Source organism: Drosophila serrata, unplaced genomic scaffold, assembly GCF_035046125.1.
Source record: "Drosophila serrata isolate PLE 108 unplaced genomic scaffold, ASM3504612v1 contig_334, whole genome shotgun sequence".
NCBI lineage: Eukaryota > Metazoa > Arthropoda > Insecta > Diptera > Drosophilidae > Drosophila > Drosophila serrata.
The window spans coordinates 494,451-519,353 of record NW_028257232.1 but is presented as its reverse complement, the minus strand read 5'-3'; the positions used below and the strand labels follow the sequence as shown (position 1 = coordinate 519,353).

At 43.8% G+C, this 24,903-nt stretch overlaps 2 protein-coding genes and 2 long non-coding RNA genes across 14 annotated transcripts in view; 1 reads left to right on the top strand and 3 right to left on the bottom strand.

Annotated features, from left to right (window-relative positions):
- Positions 1–17,100, top strand: part of NaCP60E (Na channel protein 60E) — a 35,827-nt gene extending 18,727 nt beyond the window's left edge. For 2 of the 6 annotated variants that reach the window (XM_086837717.1, XM_086837719.1), the window contains 15 exons: positions 276–521; positions 576–2,737; positions 2,799–3,126; positions 3,188–3,288; positions 4,109–4,283; positions 4,371–4,667; positions 4,968–5,122; positions 5,929–6,062; positions 6,123–6,792; positions 6,877–7,236; positions 7,325–7,433; positions 7,488–7,669; positions 9,195–9,313; positions 9,723–9,971; positions 10,041–17,100. In XM_086837717.1, coding sequence (XP_086693843.1) covers positions 276–521; positions 576–2,737; positions 2,799–3,126; positions 3,188–3,288; positions 4,109–4,283; positions 4,371–4,667; positions 4,968–5,122; positions 5,929–6,062; positions 6,123–6,792; positions 6,877–7,236; positions 7,325–7,433; positions 7,488–7,669; positions 9,195–9,313; positions 9,723–9,971; positions 10,041–10,606 — 5,853 coding nt within the window. In that variant the 3' untranslated portion in view covers positions 10,607–17,100. Of the gene's footprint in view, positions 1–275; positions 522–575; positions 2,738–2,798; positions 3,127–3,187; positions 3,289–4,108; positions 4,284–4,370; positions 4,668–4,967; positions 5,123–5,928; positions 6,063–6,122; positions 6,793–6,876; positions 7,237–7,324; positions 7,434–7,487; positions 7,670–7,973; positions 9,314–9,722; positions 9,972–10,040 lie in introns of those variants that run through there. The other 4 variants (XM_086837718.1, XM_086837720.1, XR_015272795.1 and 1 more) reach the window with 3 other exon arrangements.
- LOC147642897 (uncharacterized) lies at positions 3,670–4,182 on the bottom strand. The gene is made up of 3 exons (XR_015272796.1): positions 4,046–4,182; positions 3,849–3,953; positions 3,670–3,782 (listed from the first exon to the last, which is right to left on the bottom strand). It is a non-coding gene; the product is annotated as an uncharacterized LOC147642897 (long non-coding RNA).
- On the bottom strand, positions 7,618–8,881 carry LOC147642896 (uncharacterized). 2 transcript variants are annotated; one of them, XR_015272799.1, is made up of 2 exons: positions 8,740–8,881; positions 7,618–7,808 (listed from the first exon to the last, which is right to left on the bottom strand). It is a non-coding gene; the product is annotated as an uncharacterized LOC147642896 (long non-coding RNA). The 2 variants fall into 2 exon arrangements; XR_015272798.1 differs by having other exon boundaries at positions 8,707–8,846.
- Positions 16,103–23,968, bottom strand: pain (transient receptor potential cation channel family member painless). 5 transcript variants are annotated; one of them, XM_086837724.1, is made up of 4 exons: positions 23,900–23,968; positions 19,929–20,156; positions 17,845–19,863; positions 16,103–17,781 (listed from the first exon to the last, which is right to left on the bottom strand). In XM_086837724.1, exons 2-4 carry the CDS (start codon positions 20,145–20,147, stop codon positions 17,239–17,241), a joined length of 2,781 nt encoding a protein of 926 aa, XP_086693850.1. In that variant the 5' UTR covers positions 20,148–20,156; positions 23,900–23,968; the 3' UTR covers positions 16,103–17,238. The 5 variants fall into 5 exon arrangements, with proteins under 5 accessions (XP_086693850.1, XP_020808141.2, XP_086693847.1 ...); XM_020952482.2 differs by having other exon boundaries at positions 23,582–23,927; XM_086837721.1 differs by lacking the exon at positions 23,900–23,968 and adding an exon at positions 23,352–23,430.
- Between the last annotated feature and the right edge of the window lie 935 nt (positions 23,969–24,903).

Genomic DNA, 24,903 nt, shown 5'->3' with positions numbered 1-24,903 from the left:
CTAAATCCAGACAAACTGTATGTGTAAATAAATATATATAGAGATCAGGCTGTATAGTATAAATAATCTTTTGTGTTGCCTGCCTTAGCGTAAACCATGTTTAGTTCGTATATGCATTGGATCCCCAAATAATCGTAAAATGTCTATGTAACCATATATATCGATGTCTATTCAAAAAGAAACTTGTTGTAGCGAACTCTTAAGTTGAGTAAAACCTCACCTCACCCCTGTGTTTGACTGCGTCCTAATTGGTTCTATATCTGTACCCCGAATAGGAAGTGGGCGAAGAGTCCAAGCTGGCGCGGAGCATAGAGCGCGTGCGCGACCTCATCCGCAAGAAGCGACAAGAGCGCAAGGATCGCAAGGAGCGCCAGTTCGCCGAGAAGTTTCAGCAGATCGTCCTGGACGCTCAGCAACAGGCTCAGGCCCAGGCTCACTCGCAACAGTCTGTGGTGGGTCTGGAGCGGGGCGACAAGCCGGGTGTGCTGGCTGAGACCAAATTCCACAGACTGAGTTATCAGGTGAGTTTTCCCTCAGGCTCTGTTGCTCTGAAATTTAAGGCATGTCGCTTTCAGGAGTCCATGAATCGACCTGTCTCTGGCTCGGACTTCGGCTTCCAGATACCCCTGCACGACGGCCTACACACGATCGTCGACGGCCTGGAGTACGACGAGGTGGTTGATCTGCCCGAGCAGATCCAGCTGCAGGCCCATCCACTGCCACCCAACGCTGACTCGCTGCCCCCCACCTATGAGACCGCCATGATGACCACCGGCGGCGTCAATGGGAATGGGAACGGCCAAAATCTGACGCCCTTTTTGCAGGCAGAGCGGCGGCTGCATCACCAAATCTCCTCGGGCGTGAGCACGCAGCAGAACGACTCGCGCGACGAGGCCACATACACCGAGTCGATAGAGCTGCGAATGCTGGGCCAGTACAACTCCACGGACACGGATCCATATGCCAATGACCGGAGCGTCTGCGGCTCCTTCAACCGCGGCGACTCGCTGCAGGACAACTCGTCGCGTCGCTTCGGGAGCGAGGACCACGACGAGGCCTACCTCAAGTACCAGAAATCACTTCTGACGCGGTCGCCAAGCTACCGCAAGTCGCTGGATCGCCTCTCGCAGTCCAGCGGCCAGTCGCAACGATCACTTCTCAAGTCTGAGGAGGCCGAGATGCGACGGCACTCGAGCGGCCAGTCCCTCAACTCCATATCGATCGAGCAGGACGAGTTGCTCTCGCAGCAGGGCAATCTTCGCGAGGAGCTGCTTAACTGCGACCAGAAGGAGCTTTTTCAGTTCCTGCAGGAAGATGACGGCAAGAACCTCAGCTGCATCTCGCAGGCCATTCGCTCACGGCGCCCCTCCAGCAATCAGCTGGGACAGCCGGAAAGCGAGCCGCTGGTTGAGCGCTCAGAGTTCGACAACATCATCCTGAGCTTCGAGAAGGAGCTGGAGGAGATCAAGCGCTCAACCACCTCGCTGGAGCGCAAGCTATCCACACTCTCGGAGCCCTCGCCGGCGGCCGACGAGGCCACCAAAGCCATAATGGACCACATTGCCGTAATTACCGGAGCTTCAGAGCGCTCGGCCGCCGACGAGGTGGTGCATCCACTAAATCCCTACGATAGCTATGACCTGTCCACGGTGCCTCGCCGCTCGCATTCCGTCAGCGCTGCCGCCCAGCGGCAGTCCGTAAAGCTAAAGCGGCGCAGCCTGGAGAAGCAGCGCAAGATCGACGAAGACTTCAGCATCTCGAATGAGATACGAAAAATCTGTGATCAAATCCATGCCCCCTTCGTGGCAATGGAGGCCATGGCGGTGGCAGCCACCAGCGCCTGCCAGGCTACCGGCGCCAGTCAGCCGACAACCCAGTCACCGTTTCTCCGGCGAAAGATCGATCCCTTTACCGTACAGTTCGATCGTTTCAAGCGGCTGTCCCTCATCGATCGCGTGGAGGAGCTGCCCGAGGAGGAGAAGCCCATTTCGACGCTGCGCATAGAGTCGGAGAAGATGCCGCGCAAGTTTCTCCATAATCCCATGCGCGACCAGTTGCGCCTGGACAGCCTCTCGCTGAAGAGCACCAGTTCGTATGAGAACCTGCTGATCCAGAAGCAGAAGTTGGGCATGGCCACGCCACCCGCCGTGCCCGCCACACCGCCCACCTCCCTGAAGTCGAGCATCGAGCCACCGACACTGGCGCAAATTTCATCGCTAAAGACCACCCCGCCGCTGGCTGCTCTCACCGAGCACCAGCAGCACTTTCATGCCACGAGCATCCAAGCAGATCTCACTCACGGCCCCGCCAACGCCCATGCCACACGCACCCACGGACCGACGGCACATGGTCATGGTCCTGCGGCTGGGCAGCGGCGACGACCGGAGCATCCACAATCGACGCTAGACAAAGCCGCATCCTTCCAGTCCGCGCGCACCGAGTCGCACAGCTCGGGGGCGGCCGACACAAGCTCCTCGGCCCTGGCCCTGGCCCTGAGCCACAAGACTGACCAGGAGTCGGCGCAGGCGCCGCCAGAGGCCACGCAGAAGCCGTCGGCATTCACGCGACTGACCGAAAAACCATGGCATTGTTTGGTTTCCTACGTAGACGATCTCACTGTCGGTGGGAGACGTAACTCGCAGGGAGCTTACAATGATCCCATGACTTTTCCGAGCTTCGGGGCGATGAAGGCGCCCAAGGTGCCCGACGACTGTTTCCCACAGAAGTGCTACGATCAGTGAGTAGTTATCCCTGGCAGTTATCCTTGGACTGATATCTGATCTCGATTTGCCTTCTAGCTTCTACTTCCGTTGCCCCTGGTTCATGAGCTGCATGGACACGCAGAGCGCCAAGCACTGGACGCGGGTGAGGACGGCTGTCTTGACGGTTGTCGATACTCCGGCCTTTGAGTGGTTTGTGCTGGTGTTGATCTTTGCGTCGAGTATCACGCTCTGCTTCGAGGACATCAATCTGGACAAGAACAAGACGCTCAAGCGGGTGCTCTACTGGATCAACTTCTCCTTCTGCCTGATATTCGTCGTGGAGATGATCCTCAAGTGGCTGGCCCTGGGCTTCTCCAAGTACTTTACCAGCTTCTGGACCATTCTCGACTTTATAATAGTGTTTGTAAGTAGTCTCAGATAGATCTCTCGGGATGTCATCCAAGTTTATGAAACTTTTCCTCCAGGTGTCGGTGTTTTCGTTGCTCATCGAGGAGAATGAGAACTTGAAGGTGTTGCGCTCTCTGCGCACCCTGCGAGCCCTTCGTCCACTGAGAGCCATCTCGCGGTAAGTTGCGATAACAGTAGCGCTGCTTTTTCGATAGGTTGCACCACCACCTCAGGCATCAGGGGAAGAAGAATCTACTCAGAAGTCTCTCAGCGTAGGAACTTTTCCCCCACTTCTATTACTTCTACTACTACTACTACTGTTTCTTCTAAAGCCTCTCTTTGATTTTCCGGAGAGGAGAATGGGTCAGACCGAGCGAGGCGATCAAGCGGTGTTGAGTAGGAATGACAGAAATGATCGATAATCGAAACTGTATCGGTAATTAACGTAATTACCGTTGCTTAATATAAATCGAACTACATTTCCTATATAAATAGCTTAAAACATTTAGTTTTAGGGGTACTTAATCGGTCAAAACTGCATATACAAAAGATATTCGGGAATGTTTTAACGCAAAAAACTATATTTTTCGATATTTTGGAATTCGATATGTTAAACTTTAAGATTTTCTTGACTTGTATAATATTGTGCGGAATTTTCGTCTCGATATGCATCTATAGTGTGGAGCAGTGTTTAATACAATTCCGTCTTCTTTATGGATTTCGAATAGAAATACGTACTCTTAGAACATCGTATTGCATCGTCCTCGCCTCCTGTCCCCTGTCCTCGAGCTCGATTCTGTGTAGCCCGTAGTTAAAGCTTTTCCGCCTCCGTTTCTGTATAATCTGTATAATGTAGATGTGTACATATGTTTAGATATATACATTAGCTAAGCTAGCATAGATAGCAGACGAGATCCACCCACTCTGAATCCTACCTAGCACTGCCTCCGGCCAGCATCCATCTTCCCGTATCTTCTCACCGCCCATTTCTATTCCAGGTGGCAAGGAATGCGGATTGTAGTAAACGCTCTCATGTATGCAATACCATCAATTTTCAATGTCCTTTTGGTTTGTTTAGTTTTTTGGTTGATCTTCTCCATAATGGGTGTTCAGTTCTTTGGTGGTAAATTTTTCAAGTGCGTCAATGAACTGGGCGAGTTGCTGCCAATTACTGTGAGTACTCCGGAAGGGGGCTACATCTTCCGCTGCTTGATACGTCTATAACTTATATTACTAATCCCTGCTTGATTGGCTTGGCAGGAGGTGAACGACAAGTGGGACTGCATCGAGCAGAACTACACGTGGATCAACTCAAAGATCACCTTCGACCACGTGGGCATGGGCTACCTGGCCCTGCTGCAGGTGGCCACCTTCGAGGGCTGGATGGAGGTGATGGCCGATGCCGTGGATGCCCGTGGCGTTGACCTGCAGCCGCAGCGAGAGGCGAACCTGTATGCGTATATTTATTTTGTTATATTTATCGTGTGCGGCTCGTTTTTCACACTCAATCTGTTCATTGGAGTTATCATTGATAACTTTAACATGCTCAAGAAGAAGGTAAGTTCACTGGCCTATGCCGTTGTGTTCCAGGGTCACCTGCATCGCCACCTGTACATACGCTACACACTCAATCGAATCATATCTGATCCTGTGATCGCTCTAAACGTAACCATTAACCATTAACCATTAACTACTTAACCATCACCCGATAATCGTTAACCTCTAACCTTTAACCGTGTTACTGTGTTTCTGTGTTGTTTCATATAGATTGTGTGTTACTCTTAATTGTGTGTGGATTGTACATACATTTAAATTATAATTATAAATGTTCATTCTATTCTCATCACTCTTATATAGTATGAAGGAGGAGTGTTGGAAATGTTTCTCACCGAATCTCAAAAACACTATTACACGGCCATGAAAAAATTGGGACGAAAGAAACCACAGAAAGTTATTAAGCGACCTATAAATCATTTTTTAGCTATGTTTTATGATTTATCCAATTCGAGAAGGTAAACAAGCCCCGCCAATCAAACCCTGAAACTCCGAAAACCAATCTAAGATCCAGCAAATTACGTATCTCTACTTATAGTTTTTACCTATACTATCCTAGCCTATTAGTCCAACTCTGTCTCTACCCACTCGTAGTTGTCTCCTAAGGTCTAAGGTTAGGCCCACAATCTGAACACATCTCTCTCTATATAGACTGTTTCTGATTTGGTGATAAAACTTATTTGAACACTTGACGATTCCCCGGCATTTTTGGTCAGAACTCCGGTGCTTGTCCCACCAGCAACAAACACCGTCAAAAATGCCTCTCTTCTGTAATCTATAAACTGTAAACTGTAAACTGTAAACTGTTTTCTCTAATTCTGCATACTTCTGAACGTTCTGTAGAGCACCTTTTCCTCGATATGATACGACCAAAGACAATATAAGTCATCAGATGCGTTTGCACCTCAATACTATTTGGCTCTAGATCTTATGTTGTCTTTGAAAAACCCTTTTTAAACCCTCCACTTAAGAGACATCTCGGACTTACCGCACTCTGAATGAGTAGCATGTTCTATCTAGGATGAGTAGATGCCTCCTTTAGGCCCAGAGAGCCACCCGTCTCTAATATTACCTTTCCCCAAACCAGCATGTATAGTTAGACTTAGAACCTAGTTTTAATCTTTCTCTGTAGTAGGGTGCTCCCCGCTGCCTGTATATAATTGATTGTCCCTTCCCTGGGAAGCATCTTGACTTCGGCCTGAAGCCCGAAGCTAGTCTCTCCAGTGTGTCCAACTGGAATCTAATTTACTTTTGTGATGTGCAGGTTCGAGATCGCGATCTTTGTACTGATTTTTCTCAACATGCTTACCATGGGCATCGAGCACTACGATCAGCCACACGCCGTCTTCTTCATTCTGGAAGTGAGCAATGCCTTCTTCACCACGGTCTTTGGTCTAGGTAAGAGAATGCGATCTCCTTCTGCACATGTACTAAAGCCTCTTTTTGTATCCCAAACAGAGGCCATTGTGAAAATTGTGGGTCTGCGCTATCACTACTTCACAGTGCCCTGGAACGTGTTTGACTTTCTCCTGGTGCTGGCCTCTATATTCGGCATCCTAATGGAGGACATCATGATCGATTTGCCCATCAGTCCGACGCTTCTGCGTGTGGTCCGGGTGTTTCGCATAGGTCGCATCCTGCGCTTAATCAAGGCCGCCAAGGGCATCAGGAAGCTGCTGTTTGCCTTGGTGGTGTCGCTGCCAGCTCTTTTTAACATTGGAGCTCTGCTTGGCCTGATCACCTTCATTTACGCCATCCTGGGCATGTCGCTGTTCGGGCACGTAAAGCTACAGGGCGCCCTCGATGACATGGTCAACTTCCAGACGTTCGGACGCAGCATGCAGCTGCTGTTCCGGCTAATGACCTCGGCCGGATGGAACGACGTGCTGGAGTCGCTGATGATCCAACCGCCCGACTGCGATCCCTTCATCTTTGGCCAGACGAATGGAAACTGCGGACACCCGCTGCTGGCAATCACCTACTTTACGAGCTTCATCATTATCAGCTACATGATCGTGATCAACATGTACATTGCCATTATCCTAGAGAACTTCAACCAGGCACACCAGGAGGAGGAGATCGGCATAGTCGAGGACGACTTGGAGATGTTTTACATTCGTTGGTCCAAGTAGGTGTCCGCTGCCCCCTAGTTGTGGCTCAAGAGTCCAAGAAGAGTTGATACTACATGGTTTAACGATTGATTTACTTGCAGATATGATCCACATGCCACCCAATTTATACACTTCTCGCAACTGTCCGATTTTATTGCCTCTCTCGATCCACCATTGGGCATCTCGAAGCCCAATAATGTCGCGCTAGTGTCATTTAATCTGCCCATCTCGAAGGGCAATAAAATACACTGCCTCGACATTTTGCACGCGCTCGTGAAGCACGTGCTAGGTCATGTCGAGGAGACCGATAACTTCAAACAGTTGCAGGAACAAATGGATGTCAAGTTCAAGAAACAGTTTCCAACGCGCAAAGAATTGGAAATTGTTTCATCGACGCGGATCTGGAAGCGCCAGGAGAAGGCGGCCAAGACCATACAGACGGGCTGGAAGGAGTATTTGCGGTACCTACGAGCCAGCCTCTTCATCCCAATCGATAACCTTTCTTTACATTACTTAACTCACATGTATTTGGTGCGTGTTTCTCCACAGGCGGAAGCGGGAGAAGGAGCGCTCCAATTCGGGAGACAGTGCAACCCAGAACTCCAGCCCCGGCGGATGGCAATCGAAGCTATCGGCTTTGAATTTCTTCCACCTCCAGGTAACAGGGAGTCCAATATAAGCATTCACTCTATAACTTTGATGCCTTCCACAGGTCAGTCGCCGCGGCACTGCCTGCAGCAGTCGCGCCTCTTCAAGGAAGTCCTCACGCGCCTCAGATGCCTCTGATCTCAGCGAGCTGGCCGGTCCCTGGCTCAACCTGCCGCTGATGCTCGTCTCGGGGGCCGATGATGTTGTCAAGGACATCAAGCAGCAAAGCGACGAGCTGGGCAAACGGTAGATATCTCTGGCTCCATCTACACCAAACATCGTTCACCTCACATACTAAACGCAAACACCACACACACCCAGACACGAGACACTAGACACCAGACATCAGATACGTAGCCATTCCATGTATGTTTGTGTTTCATGGCTGCGATGAAATTTGAAATGCAATTTTTAGACGAAAACGAAAGCTTTCCATGCCCATGCCCACATACAAGAACATTTGAACATTTGAGCATCGAATATCGAAAATCCGATAAATTAACGTTTTGTGTGTCCACAGTGTGTATATGAACTTGAGCCCTATTTCTAGCATATCCTCTTGTATCTCCCTAAACTATGAGTCCCTGCTCGCAGACATGGTCACTGCCGTTCTCAGGAGTGGCTCCCAGCCTAGTGGCTTGAATTACTTAGGTAAAGGCAAACTCCCATCCCCATCATCACCTCAGGCTAACTACTTACTATATATAAACTACAATTTATGTACAATCTTAAATCTAACAACAGACAACAATCAAAAATCCGTATCAGTAATCTCAGTATCAGTATCAGTAATCAGTAATCAGTATCAGTATCAAAATGCAACAAGCTATCTACCGAAACCAACTTCTTTTTACCTCATCCATTTTATCTCTCTATCTTGTTGTGTATATTCGCTAGCTTAAGTACTTGTAATAAAACTCAATTACAATCTAGAACTTGCTCCAGTCGATCACGTAATATAAATATCTAGTAGCTCCATCCTAACTCAACTCATTTAAGCCAAAACAAGCAAAAAGTCTGTCTAAACTCAACTGCAACTATCTATATTCAACAATTCAACAACAATGCTCTAACTACATATGTTTTTAACAATTTCCTATCGAGTTACATGAACAAAACTCAACAAGAGTTTAGTATTCGGTCCCATCTAGAAACTTTATCTTAACTCCACTCATTTAAGCGAAATTCTATCTAAACTCTACAGCAAACTCTCTATTCAATAATTCTCCAACAACAACTACCTATCAGAACAAGTACAAGTACAATTCGAGTAATATATATACCTATGTTAAGATCATTTGTAAGTAGCGGCCTACCCGAAAGCCTTTGAACTCTAGAATCAATACCAATTCGTAAACCACTCCCACACTCTGAAGAGCCTCTGTGAATGCGCAGTTTGAGTTTCTTTTCGTTGATATTGGTTGCCTGCCCTTTCCTAGTTCATGTTATACCCTATAACCTATATAATATAATAACTATATCAATTAGTTTTAGAGCGTAGCTTGCTGTGTCACCAGGTAAATTGGAGCTCTCCGTCTAAATCTCATACCAAATCGATCTTCCATTGCCATGTACAGCTTCTTAGCCTTCTTTCGTTTGTAAGTTCGTCAAAAAATTGCAGCTAAAGTTGAAACGAAACAATGCCCGATCTCTCGAACCTATATATGTATACCCGAAGACATTCTACATCCCAGTGACCAAGACAACATGTTATGCTTATGATTGTTACTGTTATTATTCCAACTATTACTAAACTATTAACTATTATTAGCGGTAGCATATTTGTGGAAGCGCCTAGAGCAAGTCGTCGCCGAAGCTTTTATAATTTCTTTTTGCGTCATCAGGATGCTGTCGATGACAGCTTAACCTCACCTTCAGTACATAGAAAAAGTAATTATTGACAAGTGCCTAAGCCTCTACTCTCTCACCTAATCCACGTAACCGTAACACATCTCCATTCACTCCATTCACTTCACTCTGTGCACTTTGCCCCTTGTAAATACTCTCGCTCTCTCTCTCTCTCTGTGTGTACATAGCCACTTGGAGGCAGCACCTTGCACCATTGTCCGACCCCTCATCGGTGGCTCTGCCGCCTCCATCGATAATGCACTCCATCCAATCGAATCCTAGTTATATAAGCCTCTGTTCTTGACCCGTCATATCTACTGTTGTTACTCGCTACGATCTCCATTGATCAGTCTATCTATCTATCTATCTCTCTGACCTAACTGTCTGTCCACACAACCCTTGTACTTGTGCGTTGTGCCGGACACTAATGCGTGTCTTTCACCCACGACAGCCGCAATGAACAACAACAACAACACGACCAACACCACCTCAACCTCCGCCTCCACCTCTGGCACCGCCACCGCCTCAGCCTCTGGTGCGGCAGCCACTTCCGACAGTGGCTCGTCTCCGGCTCCGGTTCCAGCTGCGGCTGCGGCTCCCTCACGTAAGCGCGCCTCTAGTTTCATACGCAAGAAACCGCCCCTAGAAAGAGGTTTGTCAGCACAAAGCGCTTTAAGAGTTAACAAGAACGCTTTTGTCTGTATGTGTTAAATGTCTGTGAGATTCCTCCCTCGTGCCGTTAGTAAACTTCCATATTTTGCCCTTCCAGCCGAGGCCCCAGCTCCCGAGGTGATCGTCACAAAGCCCTCGCCGGACCAGCAGACGCATCCGCACTCACACTCGTTAGGACTGCGGCCGGACAACGCCACGTTGGTTCACGTACTGGTGCATCGCGAGAGCGAAGAGTACAAGGAGGAGGATGAGAGCAGCCCGTCCTCGCCGTCCTCATCAAGTGGCAACGGGAATGGAAAGGGCAAGCAACCGCCGCCACAGATACGCATCAGCATGGGGTCCGTGGAGGCCAGCATGGACACGTGTCCGGTGCCCACGGTACAGATCATGGTGGACAGCCCCAAGGATCCGCCGCGCGGTGACTTTAGCACCGAGTTCGCAACCGCAACCGCACCGGCACCAGTCATTGTGGACGTGGATGCGCCCATCGATGTGAATGTACAGGGTGACACGTCTCAGGTGTTTTATGACTACAATCCGGAGAGGTCCACTAGCGGCCAACTGGACGAGGAGGAGGAGGAGGAGGAGGAGCAGGAGCAGCAGCAACAGCAACAGCAACAGCGGCAGACGGAAAAGGAAGCTCTGCCGGACAGACAGAGATGACCTTCGGAGCAGCAGCATTGCTCCAGCAGTAGCAGCAGCAGTATTGCCAGGAAAAGCTCGTCCTCATCGTCTTCGTCGTCATCGGCGGCATCTGGAGCTGGCCCTTCGGCTCCGAGGCGTCCAAGTTGACAAGCTCCAGTCTGAGTGCGTATCCAATGCCGATTCCTGTGTGCATTTGTGCCGAGTGTCGCGACTCGTAGTTTCTTAGGCTTAGGGATAGGCTTAGGCACGGGGCACCACGCCCCTTTGTTATCATAGTCGATTACGATTACCTATATAATTATATATACTAGTCGCTTTATACGATATACATACATATATATACGGTTACAGATACAGATACGGAATTATCCAAATTTATACATAGCATATATAGGATCAATCTAAGGAGAAATCAATATTAACTCTATGTTAACAAGAACGTGCATTATAAACCGTTGTAGAACTCGCGAAATCAAATCAAAAAGTCAAGAGTCGCCATCGCCATCGCCATGTTGTCACAATCAGAGATGATGATGAGATTCGTCGTCGTCGTCGTCGTCGGTAGTTTACTGACCGATGTAGCTGTAGATGAGATCGAATGGGAGGAAGGGAATGAGTTCCCCCCTCTCCCAATACACATTTTCGAAGGTTGTTTTTGAACTATACAATACATAGAAAGAGATTGGCATTACCTTAGTGTACAACTAACCAACTATCGCGGTTAGGATCTAGGCTCATTACTCGTAGTGTTTCTTTTGCAATTATTGATTATTGAACAAATTATCGTGCATATACAGTACGGAGTAGAGCTGGGAAAGAGTCCATCTCAACATTTATCATCGATTCGGTTGGAAGGGATTGATTTTCAAGTTCAATTCCACCAATACGAATAAGGTTAGGTGATGGAAATTATCGCAATGTGATTCGATCTCATTAGTTTATAAAACTAAAATATTTTCTTTGATTAATTGAACGGATTTTCTACCAGCTCTACGACGGAGGGTATGTGGATGTAGTATCTAAATACATTTTGTACATATGCCAAAGGAAGTATTTTAAACTAAAGAGATAATACTACGTACATACATATAGAGACATATAGCATATATAGCGGGGACATATGACATTAGTTAGAGACAATTTATTGAAATATTTATAAAGGTTTTTTTCGTTGCATAGCGCAGACAATTGCCGATTATGATCGATTACCGATAGCGAATATTATCCATTACCGATTGTTCGAAGTACAAAAAGCGAAGTATTATTAGTAGATTTGACTATTTACTCTTGTACATATCTTATGCCCTCGCCCCATGCCCTGTCTCCTTCTTTGACATCCTTTAACAGTATATAACTAAGCCAAAAAACAAGGTCAAGTGATCACTACTCACTCACTACTACATATTTGAATCAATCTCAAGTCCCAGTCGGGATCTAGCCACTAAACACTGCACTAGAATCGATATCGTTACCAAAAAACCAATCAACCAGAGAAACCCAAAACTAATCAGCAGTCCTACATACATAAGTCCCACAAGTACCCGCGAGAAGGAAGGTCTTCTACGATCGGTTTAGTTTAGCTTAGTTTAGTTTAGTTCGTTTCCGAAGTGAATCAAAAGCAGGATAAGCAAACTCCTACACAAAATGCAACCGACAAGCTTCCACAAGAACTCTATGTATTTTATTGATATCAAAATGATTTACACTTTTACGACTCTTTGTACGACTCTCTCTACGATAATGGGTAAGGTCGGGCCACGTTTCCAAGAAACTCGCCTTTCGTTTGTGTTAACGTTTTTAAGTGTTATTCTCTCTTAAGTCTCAATTGTGATCGCATTAAGTTTACACACATCGAACTCTATACTCTATATAGGATCAAGTACTTACTCCAATTCCATCTCCACTTTCATAACTTAACAACAGACAATCAGACAGCGATTGATATAGTAAATTGATATAGTAAACTCTATGGTACCAACTAAATCGTTTTCTCCAGGAACAAAACAAAACCAAAAACAAAGCAAACCAAAATGAAACCAAAAACGTACACACAACAACTTATTGTGATTTTAACTGCAATTTTTACACAGAAAAATGAAACATAATTTTAAATTAGAATTGTTAACAAAAACCAACAACAACAACAACAACAACCGACAGAAACCAAAACACTCGTCAATTAAGTGATATTTAATATTGGTACGTACTCGTATTCGATTGTACATAAACGAAGTAACGATTATGATAATGAAGATAACGAAATAGCAATAGAACCTCTCATCCTCAGCCATTAAAAAAGAAAAACCTAAAAAAAAGTACTAAAACGAGGAAAAAAAAAAACAAAAACAAACAAAACAAAAGCGCAAAGAAAAGCTTTAATTTTAGTTATCTTAAAAAAAAAAAAAAAATATATATATATATATATATATTATAAAAAGAGAGCGATGCGAGAACAGTCGGAGCGATGCAATGATGCTGCGAATACTGGACTAGAGCTGTCAAACCATCTTTGGTACTATCGGATTCGGATTTAGATAGCACCATCGATGCTCTTAAAACTATCGCCCTAATATCGCCCCACAATATATTCAATATAAGTTTGTCTATTATTAGTTCTTTTTTTCCTTTAGTTTTATACCCTTTTTTAATTTAAGTCATAAGCTTGTTACGCTGTGAAGGAGTCATTATATAACCCTATAAATTATATACATATATTCTTGATCAGCATCAACAGCTGAATCGATCTAGCCATGTTTGGAAGAAAACAAATTTTGAGATTTTTTTTTTTGCATTTTATTTCCATTGTTAAAATTGTGAAAAATATGAAAAAAAATTATTTTTATAAAATTTGAAATTGCTTATAAAGATTTATTAAACTAATAAAAACTTGCATGGGACAGCTTTCAGAATACAAATTAATGCTTTTTTGGCTCAGTTATGAGTTTTTTAAGCATTGATTCGTATAATAAAATTGACAGAAAATTATAAGTAATATCGACTCAAAAAGTGGTATTATAATTTCAGTCAGAAGCTGAAAACACGGTGAAGGAGTCATTTCCGACCCTATAAATCATATATATTCTTGATCAGCATGAACAACCGAATCGATCTAGCAATGTTTCAAAGAAAATAAATTTTGAAAATTTTTTTCACATTTTTTGTGTTAAAAATTGTCATTGTCAAAATCTAAAAATTTGACAAAATTCAAACTTTCTTTAATTTTAAAACTCAGTATGCAGATTTGTTAACCCCATAAAAACTAGCTAAGAACAGCTTCCCGAATTGAAATTAATGCATTTTTGGCTTAGTTATAGCTTTTTTAAATTTCAATTTATCGGAAAAATTGTCATATAAATACATATAGATATCATCTCAAAGAATGGTATTATAATATCAGTCAGAAGCTGAAAACACAGTGAAGGAGTCATTTCCGACCCTATAATTCATATATATTCTTCATCAGCATGAATAGCCGAATCGATCTAGCAATGTTTCAAAGAAAATCAATTTTGAAAATTTTTTTCACAATTTTTGTGTTAAAAAATGTCATTGTCGAAATCTAAAAATTTGACAAAATTTAAACTTTCTTTAATTTTTTAACTCAGTATGCAGATTTGTTAGCCCCATAAAAACTAGCTAAGAACAGCTTCCCGAATTGAAATTAATGCATTTTTGGCTTAGTTATAGCTTTTTTAAATTTCAATTTATCGGAAAAATTGTCATATAAATACATATAGATATCATCTCAAAGAATGGTATTATAATATCAGTCAGAAGCTGAAAACACAGTGAAGGAGTCATTTCCGACCCTATAATTCATATATATTCTTCATCAGCATGAATAGCCGAATCGATCTAGCAATGTTTCAAAGAAAATCAATTTTGAAAATTTTTTTCACAATTTTTGTGTTAAAAAATGTCATTGTCGAAATCTAAAAATTTGACAAAATTTAAACTTTCTTTAATTTTTTAACTCAGTATGCAGATTTGTTAACCCCATAAAAACTAGCTAAGAACAGCTTCCCGAATTGAAATTAATGCATTTTTGGCTTAGTTATAGCTTTTTTAAATTTCAATTTATCGGAAAAATTGTCATATAAATACATATAGATATCATCTCAAAGAATGGTATTATAATATCAGTCAGAAGCTGAAAACACAGTGAAGGAGTCATTTCCGACCCTATAATTCATATATATTCTTCATCAGCATGAACAGCCAAATCGATCTAGCAATGTTTCAAAGAAAATAAATTTTGAAAATTTTTTTCACATTTTTTGTGTTAAAAATTGTCATTGTCAAAATCTAAAAATTTGACAAAATTTAAACTTTCTTTAATTTTTTAACTCAGTATGCAGATTTGTTAACCCCATAAAAACTAGCAAAGAACAGCTTCCCGAATTGAAATTGATGCATTTTTGGCTTAGTTATGGCTTTTTTAAGTTTCAATTTGGTGGAAAAATTATCATATAAATATATATAGATATCGACTCAAAGAATGGTATTATAATATCAGTCAGAAGCTGAAAACACAGTGAAGGAGTCATTTCCGACCCCATAAACCATATATATTCTTGATCAGCATCAACTGCTGAATCGATCTAGCCATGTCTGGAGGAAAGCAAATTTTTCGATTTTTAAATTAAAATTGGGAAAAAATGTTGATTTTTTAAAATTTGAAATTGTGTATGCAAATTTATTAAACTAATAAAAACTTGCATGGGACAGCTTTCCGATCTAAATTTAATGCTTTTTTGGCTCAGTTATGAGTTAATTAAGCATTGATTTGTCGAAATTGAAACTGGAAACTGCAGGGATATATAATTTGGACTTCCCAAAGTTTGTTTACTTTCTTTTTATATTTTATATTGCATTAATAAATCACAAAATACAAAGACTGGTAATTATTATTATTAACATTATTTTTTAAAACATTTCTTATTGTTGTAATTCTTAGTAAATTATTTATGTAAATCCCGATTAGATCGTTAAAGAATAATTGTTTTAAGCTATTTAATTTGATAAATACTGAATAATTCTCAAAGTGCTATACGTCGGTACTAATGCGATGGCTTTAGATATTTTGACAGCTCTAGCGGGATGTGTTTAATTTAGTCATAGAGTATAACGACAATAAAACGAATGAGGCATATATTAAATTATACAGACGTTACCAAGAATATCCCAGAAACTAACTCAAATTAACACCGCAGACAGACAGAAGAAACAGACAGAGCAGGCCAGTAATTAGCGACATTTTTGCTCTCTAGATATTATATTATCAAAATCGTAATCGCCATCGCAGTCGCAGTCGCAATCGCAGTAGATACCGACGCTTTGCTCCCAAAAGTCAGCTCAAAATGGCGAAACGAACCAAGCGAAAGCATCGTAAACGAAACAGGAGCGAACAGAACCGGGTCCTGTGCATTTAAGGCTTTTCAGGACTCTCGGGGGGAAAGGACTATGGAGCTGGAACACAGAGATATGCATTCATACATATATCTATAGTTAGCAATAATGCTGGGTTTTGATTAGGCATGCCTTACAGAATACACGATTTTATTTATATAAGCGTATTTATTGTTGAGATTAAAGTATATAAGCAGGGTTAACGTTTCATTGGACAAACAGAAATACCAGAAATACGAAAATAAGAGTAATGGTAAAGGATCAGAAACAGAAAAAGACTCAGAACCAGAAACAGAAACAGATTACAAGTTGTAGAAGTTGTTGAAAATATGCTCTGAGAACTAAGTCAATTATTTTGATTTGCCGTTTTTAAGGTCCTAGTCCTAGTCCTAGTCCTAGTCCTGTAGCTAACGCGTAATCAAGTCGAGTAAATATTTGTGGAACTAAAGCTTAATATTAATAATTCGTAACTAGCTTAGCTTAACTCATTGCTTGCGCTCCACTCGCTCCATACACGCTCCGAAGGTCGTTCTTCTTTTTCCTTCATTTTATTTTGCCGTTTAACCGCCATAATTGGGCAGATCATTTTTATAAACAAATTATGAACGTCTTTTTTGTTTTGCATAATTTTCCAAGTGGTTTTCTATGACCAGATGGCGACCGCCTCGCTTGGTCTTAGGTGCGTGAAATTTTTTATTTCAAGCTCAGTTTTGTTCAGCTCTGACTTAAATAAAATGAATTCTTATTAACGACGAACGGGGAGATACGATTAAGAATCCATTAACCATAAGAGGCGTGTGACTAACACACACACTACACACACATTTTGAACCGAATCATATCAAATCAAAAGCAAAAGAAAAGAAAACCAAAGTAAAGGGAATAACTAAGCGAAAAAATCGAAAAACGAAAAGGAATAAATCTAACATTTGAAATTAAATATATATTTACTTGGGTACAAGATGAACGTACAGTAAAGATTATTCGTTTATACAATATTTACTGTCTATATAACCATTATATACTAACTTACTTACTGACAATTATTAAGGGTTTTGTTCAATTTCATAATTCGTATGTTAATAAAAACAATTTCCGACTAACTCGGTCTCGGCTCCTCTTCCAGGATAGAGCTGGACAGGCTTCGATTCCGTTCCAGCTCTGCTTTCAGGCTTCCTGCTTTATTAAATGTAAGCCCGTAATAAATACTTATTCGCGGTGGGCACCTGGCCATAGAAGGATCAGTTGCGCTCCTGGAGCAGCTGCACCAGAATCTCCAGCTTGTGCTCGATGAGCTGGAGGCGTCGGTCATTGACCTGCTCCCGCTTCCGTCGCTGCTCCGTGATGTTCTTCTGGTCAATGAGAGCAAGGGATTGTTTGACCGTACTTCCATCGATCTGGGAACACTTGCCGGTGAGCAAGGAGCAGCAGCAAGGCAGGAGGAGCAGCTTGAGCGGAGGATCCAGCAGCTTTTTCTGCGGCTGTGACGCACTGGAGGTGGGCACTTGCTGGAAGCTGCCCTGCAGCTTGCTATTCAGCGTCTTCATTTCGTAGGGATCCTGCATGGGAATGAGGACTTTGTTGCCATCGTTGGGCAGGACGGAGATCTGGCGCAGGCTCAGGTAGTTGGGATAGATGTTCATCAGCCGCTCGTAGATGCTTCTGAAGGGCTGGTTGCTCACCAGGAAGCCGGCGCTTCCGTGGCCAGTGAGGACCTGTTCGTAGCGACTCAGCATGTTGGTGCGGCAGATGGCGCCGTTGAGCTCCGCCTGTGCCTTGATGGCCTAGTAAGGATTAAAGGGAGAGATTAGCTAAGAAGCTCCTGGGAAAGCAAAGTCAGATCTCACCTGAGTGTCGCTCACGGCCAGACCGTTCAGCAAATTGAACAGGACGATGGTCATGAAGAATACGAAGAGCAGAAAGAGTAGGTAGGTGTAGATGCTGGTGAACTTAATGTCCCCCGCATCGAACTCGCCCGTCAGCATCACGATCGTCTTAATAAGGGCCTCGATGGGCTTGGTGAACGTGTTGAAGTTCCCGTCACCCTCCGCCTCCGGTTCCTTGGTGGGATCTGACGTGGCGCTGCCTACTTCATCCAGAACTGGCGGTTTACCGAACAAGATGTAAAAGCACAGACTGAATGTCAGCACGAAGATCGAGTAGAGGGCGAAGCTCTTCACGAAGCTGCTCGAGACGGCCCGCAGCATGAGCATGTGCGTCGAGATGGAGAGCACGGGCAAAGAGCCCACCAGTAGACAGAACTCCAGGGAGACCAGCAGAATGGTGAAAACGGCCAGGACGCGCTTTGTCTCCTCATCATAGCTGGACTCGATGCAGGTGAGGATCGACAGGACGATGAGGATCAGTTCCATAATGTTGGTGATTGACCAGAAGTAGAGCACCGGTGACATCAGCCACTGGATGACCTCCCGGACAATTAGATAGGCGATTCCCAGCCAGGACAAGGCGCCAAAGAGGTTGGTCAGGGCCGTGTGTTCGCTCTCGTTGAACTTCAGCAGTGTGTGTGTGATGATGGAGGCGGTGAATAGCGAGTATAGCAGGAAGTTCAGGTAGAACATCACGGAGAGACGATGCCACTTGAGGAAGAGGAAGCTTGTGATCAGCGGGTGCCGAAGCAGGTGGCGCAGCTCCTTGGCCTCGGCAATGTAGGCAATGGGGGTCATCTCGTCGTGCAGTCCTTGGGAAAAGGTCCGCGGAGTGCTCTTATGGCCGACCGGTTCCCTTTCCTGGCGAATAAGGTTCTTGTAGTTGAAGATGATCTCGAAGCCCTGTTCGCCGGGCTTTTCTCCGTTCGTGGTGATGCAGGAGTCTAGGTGCTCCTCTAGCAGATCCAGCGGCATATCCTCGATCGGCAGATCCCCGAAGGCGCTCTTAGCCCCTATGTAAGCTCCCCGCTGCAGCAATTCCTGCATGGCCCGGGTGTTGCGATACTTCACCGCGTAGAAGAGCGGCACCAGACCCCCGCGGTCCGCCTCGTTGATGTCAACGCGGTCGCTGTCCAGAAGCACCTCGAAGCACCGCTGGTAGTTGAAATTATCGTACGGCGCCTCCTCCAAGTGGCTGATCACCGAGTTCAGCAGCCTGGAGTCGGAGCTAAGCCGTAGCTGCGGGTCTTCCAATAGGCGCGAAAGTGCCCGCCAGTTTCCACAGGTGGCGGCCATCTCGACGAGACTCGCACTGTTAGCCTTACAGGGCTTTGAGTTAACGCTGATGCCGGTGGCAAGGATGGCCTCAAAAGCTCGCTGCTTGCCCTTCTGGATGCTTTCCTCCAGCAGGGGCAGATACTCCCCATGGTGGGCATTGAGCTGGCTATCCGCCAGGCCCTTGAGGTTCTGGTGATACTCGGCAAACTGCTGCTCGAACAGGACCTCATCGCCGTCCCGCAGGGTGCGATGCAGGGCCTGCAAGTCAAGCTCCGGGCCCTTCTCCCGCTGCTGCGGCAGCTGCAGCTGCGGAAACTGGGACTGCAGGAGCTGGCGCACCTCTCCGTTGCGGTAGCTGTCGATGTCCACCATCGGCTGCCGCAGGAGCAGCTCCACCAGCTCCAGCTTTCCCGCCTTCACCTTGTTCTTGCGCAGCACGTGATGGAGGGGCGTAAAGTCCGACTGATCGAGAATGTTGGGCGAGGCGCCGTAGTCTAGCAGCAGCTCCATGCACTGCCGGACGTCCGAGATGTTTTCCTCACTAAGATTCTTAGCCAGCGAATGGAGGGGCGCAAGTTGTCCATACTTCCGGTCCACGTCGACCTTCGAGCCGGGACGGTTTTGGAGTAGGGCCGCCAGGTTGCCGGGATCCCTTGAGTCGGCGGCATAATTCACTGCGGCCTTGTTCAGCTTCTGGTTAATCTGAGGGAGGATGATGAGAATGCTTATTGGGATCTATCCGAACACTGCCTTTGTGTAATGCTTACATAGTTTACTTGGCTCCCGTGGGCAATGCAGGCCTCTATGAATTCTCGGCATCCTTTCGTGGACAGGGCCTTCTCGTAGATGCTCGTGTGTCTCTCGTCCTGGAGATCGGCCTGGGCACCGCTGTCCAAAGCAGCCTTGAATCTCCTGATGTCCCGCTTGGACAGAGCGTCGCTCAACTGGGCCTGCGGATCGACGAAACCGCAGTTGTTTAAGTCCATTTGGGGGTTCTGCAACGAGAGAGAGAGAGAGTGAGGGCGGATGAGCAATGGTTGCCTAATTAGTGGGGCAAGACCCGCATTGCTCACTCAGCTTCTGACCCGACCAGCTTTTTGGCAGTCCAAAACCTTGGAATGCTAAGACAATAGCTGGACAGACTGGACGCGGACTTGACACAGCTTCATGCTACGATGATTTTCACACAAGCCGGCCAGCAGCAGTGGCTGGTGATGGATCCAAAAGCTGCCCTTCAGGTTTCTTGACAAGCATAATCTTCGCTTCGGAGGCGGCAATTAAAGAAAGCGTCTGTAAGTGGTTTTTGTGGTACGCATTTCGGTCTTAATTTGCTCCCCATGTAGTTATTAAATTATAACAATGCCAGAAGAGACAAGCGAGGCCGGGGAGTACTTGATTGCCCACATACATAGATATGTATTGACCGCTGTCTTGGGCAAGGGATTGGGATTGATCCACAATCAGGTTTTGGTCTTTGGGCTATCAAAGTTTAACGATCGTAAAGAATAATCATAAAATAATCGACACATCAGTATCAATTAGCCATCAATTTGTTGCGCTTTACGCTTTGATAACTCTTCTGGGCCTGGGGCTTCCGAAGATGAGGAGACGTCAGGGGTGCCCTGGGGTGCTGAAATCGCACGATTTATCGGCGGCTTTTGGGCCAAATTTCAAGGCGGCTTCTTCTGTGGGATCTACAGTTCTCCAGTCTCTGCTTTGATGCTTAAAATGTGTGAGAAATCGGCTAATCAGACTCGAGACAACTTGGCTAATTTGAATATCAGCCACCGCTGATTATATATCAATAGCCACGGAATTGGTAATCAGGAAACGATGAGAGGGCTTATGGATGTTATTTGGCTTAGCAAACCAATTGGATATTGTAAGATGATACCTAGAGGGGTCCCCAACAAGCCCGATAACATAAACAGAATCGCACAATCACCCTCCGTAATTGACTCCAGTGTTTGTCTTATATTCCAGCGTACTATTTGTCCACTAGAACCTATATTTGTACAAGCAATTATGGACAAACAGCTTCATTGTTTAATAAGCTCAGTCCAAAAAACAGAACTCGACAGTTGACAGAAAGAATTGCGTAATATTTAGTAATCGGCGGAAAGCCAAATTCTCTGACCCAGCATCCGGACGAGCCACTGCCACCTGGAATCCAATACATGAAAACCCGTCCCTGTTGATCAGGTTTTGGCAACAGGAAAAGCTAAAAAAAGGCCAACAAATAATTGCACTTAACGGAAGTTTTGCACAACTCTCAGCTGCACAGAAGAAACGAAATACTTCCAAGCCTGTCTTTGAAGTGAAAGAGTTTATGGTTAGACATAGTTTGAGCCAAGCAAAAACGATACATTTCAAATAGGTTTCCACGAACAAATTTCCCAATACATTTAAACCAATAATTAGTTCTCTTTTATTTAAACTTCATCAAGATTCGATAATTTCCGACGCCCACTTTAAATTGCTATAACTTCGGAAATACTCTGACCTGAAATAAATAAATTATACAAGCTGTGTACAGTCTTGTGATTTATTCTCGGATCCCAATTTGGACTCTACACTGAATCCTATAGCCAGTCTCGACAAAGACTCAAGAAACAAAAAATAAATTAAAGTAAAAATAAAGAAGGAACAAAACAGCGACAAGAATGAGAAAGGGGAGTTGATATGTATCATATATGTGAAAGTCTGGAAATGTGTCAGACAGAAGGGAGATATGCGTAAGTACATCCGCAGATTGCCATTTAGGAGGATACAAAGTAAATACCTCGAACTGCACCCTCATGAATACGTGACGGACTCGAGGGCCGTAAAATCGGGCATCGGGATGTTGAATCTAGAAGTTTCAGAGCTTTAAGAAGTGGCGAAAATAATTCAATTTGCTTGTCCATAAAGTCTATAAATTCTGTGTTTATTAGCAAACTAAACACTTTGTTTACTTTACTTAGGGCGCTTTTACTGCATTTAATGAAAGAAATGCTCGCCTTTTGTTTACACTTGGATTTATAGCTGGAAGAAGATGAACACGTACCGAGAAATTTAAAAACAAAAAAGAGCCTAGAAGCGAAGACACAGAAACATCGTGATCGTGATCGGGAACAGCTCACCATTTGGAGTCGCAGCCAAAGTGAAACTTGAACCGCTCTCGCAGCTCCGAAATTGTCATCGTAAAAACTTCATAATTAAGATGGATGCGTGTAGATATAGATGTAGATACAGATGCGAATGGGCTGACTTCATGCTGAAGTGAGCTTGTTTATGAAGCATCCGCAAAAAATCCAAAAAACAACCTCATCCAGCAGAATTTTGTTGTACAGAAAAAGCAATGTTTATCCGTCCAAAAAAACTACAACAGACACACATGGAAATTGTTAAATAAGTGGATACCATACCCTCCCTATTCATGTGCTCTACATTCTCTCGACCCGTTGTGCACTTCATAAACAATTGTCTGGCCAACGTCATGGAAACACAACAAAAGATCTGGGGGGAGGGATGGGTATCCAGAAACACAGCTCTCCGCACGATTCAGTAATTTCAAATAATTTAATTAAAGTCAAACACTCTCTCTCTCGGACGGAGGAAAACGGAACTTAATTGGTATGGAGAATTGGTGCAAGAGTGTTAACAGATTGCTCGGCGAGAACAGCAAATCCCAATCAAATATCTAATATGCGATGAATCCCCTCTGGATCTACGCCGCTGTGCTTTACGAAGAGTAGCAAACACGAATAACCAAAAGCCTCAGGGGCGGAGCCAAGTAGGCGAGCGAATGAAACAATTCTCCTGAGGTATATGCTTGTACGATTGTATTTGCATTGGAATGGGCACTGTAATCCCTAACAGGCCGTTAATAGCCTAATCGATGGATTACCTAATTGTAATAGGCAATAAAAAATGCAAATCAGTACATGAGCAGGAGGAGGAGGAGGAGACGGAGTAGAACGGAAGCGCTGGACACCTTAATTCCATGCAAATGACGGGGCTCCGATTGTCCCCAACCCAGTTAAGTAAACATGGGTTCAATTACGGCTCTTCCACGACGCAGCTGAAAGCCTGCCTGGTCAGCAAAAACATACTTTTTGTTGACTTTGCCGGCACTCGGGTTTCCAGAGTAAAACTCTTAAAAAGACTATTCAGAGAACTAGCCACCGCCTTTTAGGGCATCAACCCACCAGATCGTGATCACTGCCCATCGGGCATAAGAAAAGCATTTTGCTTAAAATTCGATGATGTCACGGGCTAAAAATTAATTAGGAATTAATCATTTATCAAAATGCAATTCTTGATTAATTAGCTTCTCGCGACGTCACTTTATTGAGTTTTTGCCGTAGGCGCCGTTTTCTGCAGTTTTTTAACCTTGGCTTGGAACGTTCAATATTTTAACAAACTTGTTTTCACTGACTCTGTTTTTGTTGTTGAGTGGGTTGGAGACGAGCTGATCTTTGCAACTGCGGTTTACTCATTCCTCTTATATCCCACACATATCTGCATTACACATGATTCATTCACATTTACTAATGATACGCGTTTTAATTTCTCCGCCAGTCATCTAAAGCTTAGTTTTGTCACAGCATCAATGAGATTTGCATAATGCGGCTGGCGGTGAATCATCGTTTAGTTTTCGGAAATATTGCTGGAATTTTTTAAATCCTCCTATTTTAAAAACACTTCTTTTGTAGTGCTTTTTTCACGAAACACGAGCACTTGTCGCGATCATTACCTTCTGCGGGGATATCCAATATGCAACTGATTCCGCGTTCGGTGTAAGCGATCTCCAAGTGGCGCGTTGTTGGGGCTTTTCAAATATAATCGATAAAAAGTATCTTTAACAGAGCTTCAGAACTATCGATATATCGCCATGTTGATAACAGCAGTCGAAATTCATAACATGAATGATGATAGCATAGTGCCGTAGTCATTGATGTTTCATCCATATTTTTGTTTTAACATTTTTATTTATGCCTTTGCTGGGTATTATAATTTAATTCAGGAGCTTGTAAACTGTAACCATGAACTATATACGTATATTCTTGATCAGCATCAACAGGCGATTCCTTCTAGGCATAAAGGAAAGATAATAAATTTCTTTCAATTTTTTGAACACTTTTTAAGGGGTTACATCGTTAAAAATTGCAAAAATTTTATATTTTTTTACATTTTAAATGATGATTATGCAGACTTATTGGCCTAATAAAAACTTGCATGGGACAGCTTTCCGAATTAAAATTAATGCCTTTTTGGCTAAGTTATGCGATTTTTAAGCATTGATTTGTATAATAAAATTGACAGAAAATTATAAGTAATATCGACTCAAAAAGTGGTATTATAATTTCAGTCAGAAGCTGAAAACACAGTAAAGGAGTCATTTCCGACCCAATAAATCATATATATTCTTGATCAGCATGAACAACCGAATCGATCTAGCAATGTTTCAAAGAAAATAAATTTTGAAACATTTTTTCACATGTTTTGTGGTAAAAATTGATAATGTCAAAATCTAAAAATTTGACAAAATTCAAACTTTCTTTAATTTTAAAACTCAGTATGCAGATTTGTTAACCCCATAAAAACTAGCAAAGAACAGCTTCCCGAATTGAAATTAATGAATTTTTGGCTTAGTTATGGCTTTTTTAAATTTCAATTTGTCGGAAAAATTGTCATATAAATATATATAGATATCATCTCAAAGAATGGTATTATAATTTCAGTCAGAAGCTGAAAACA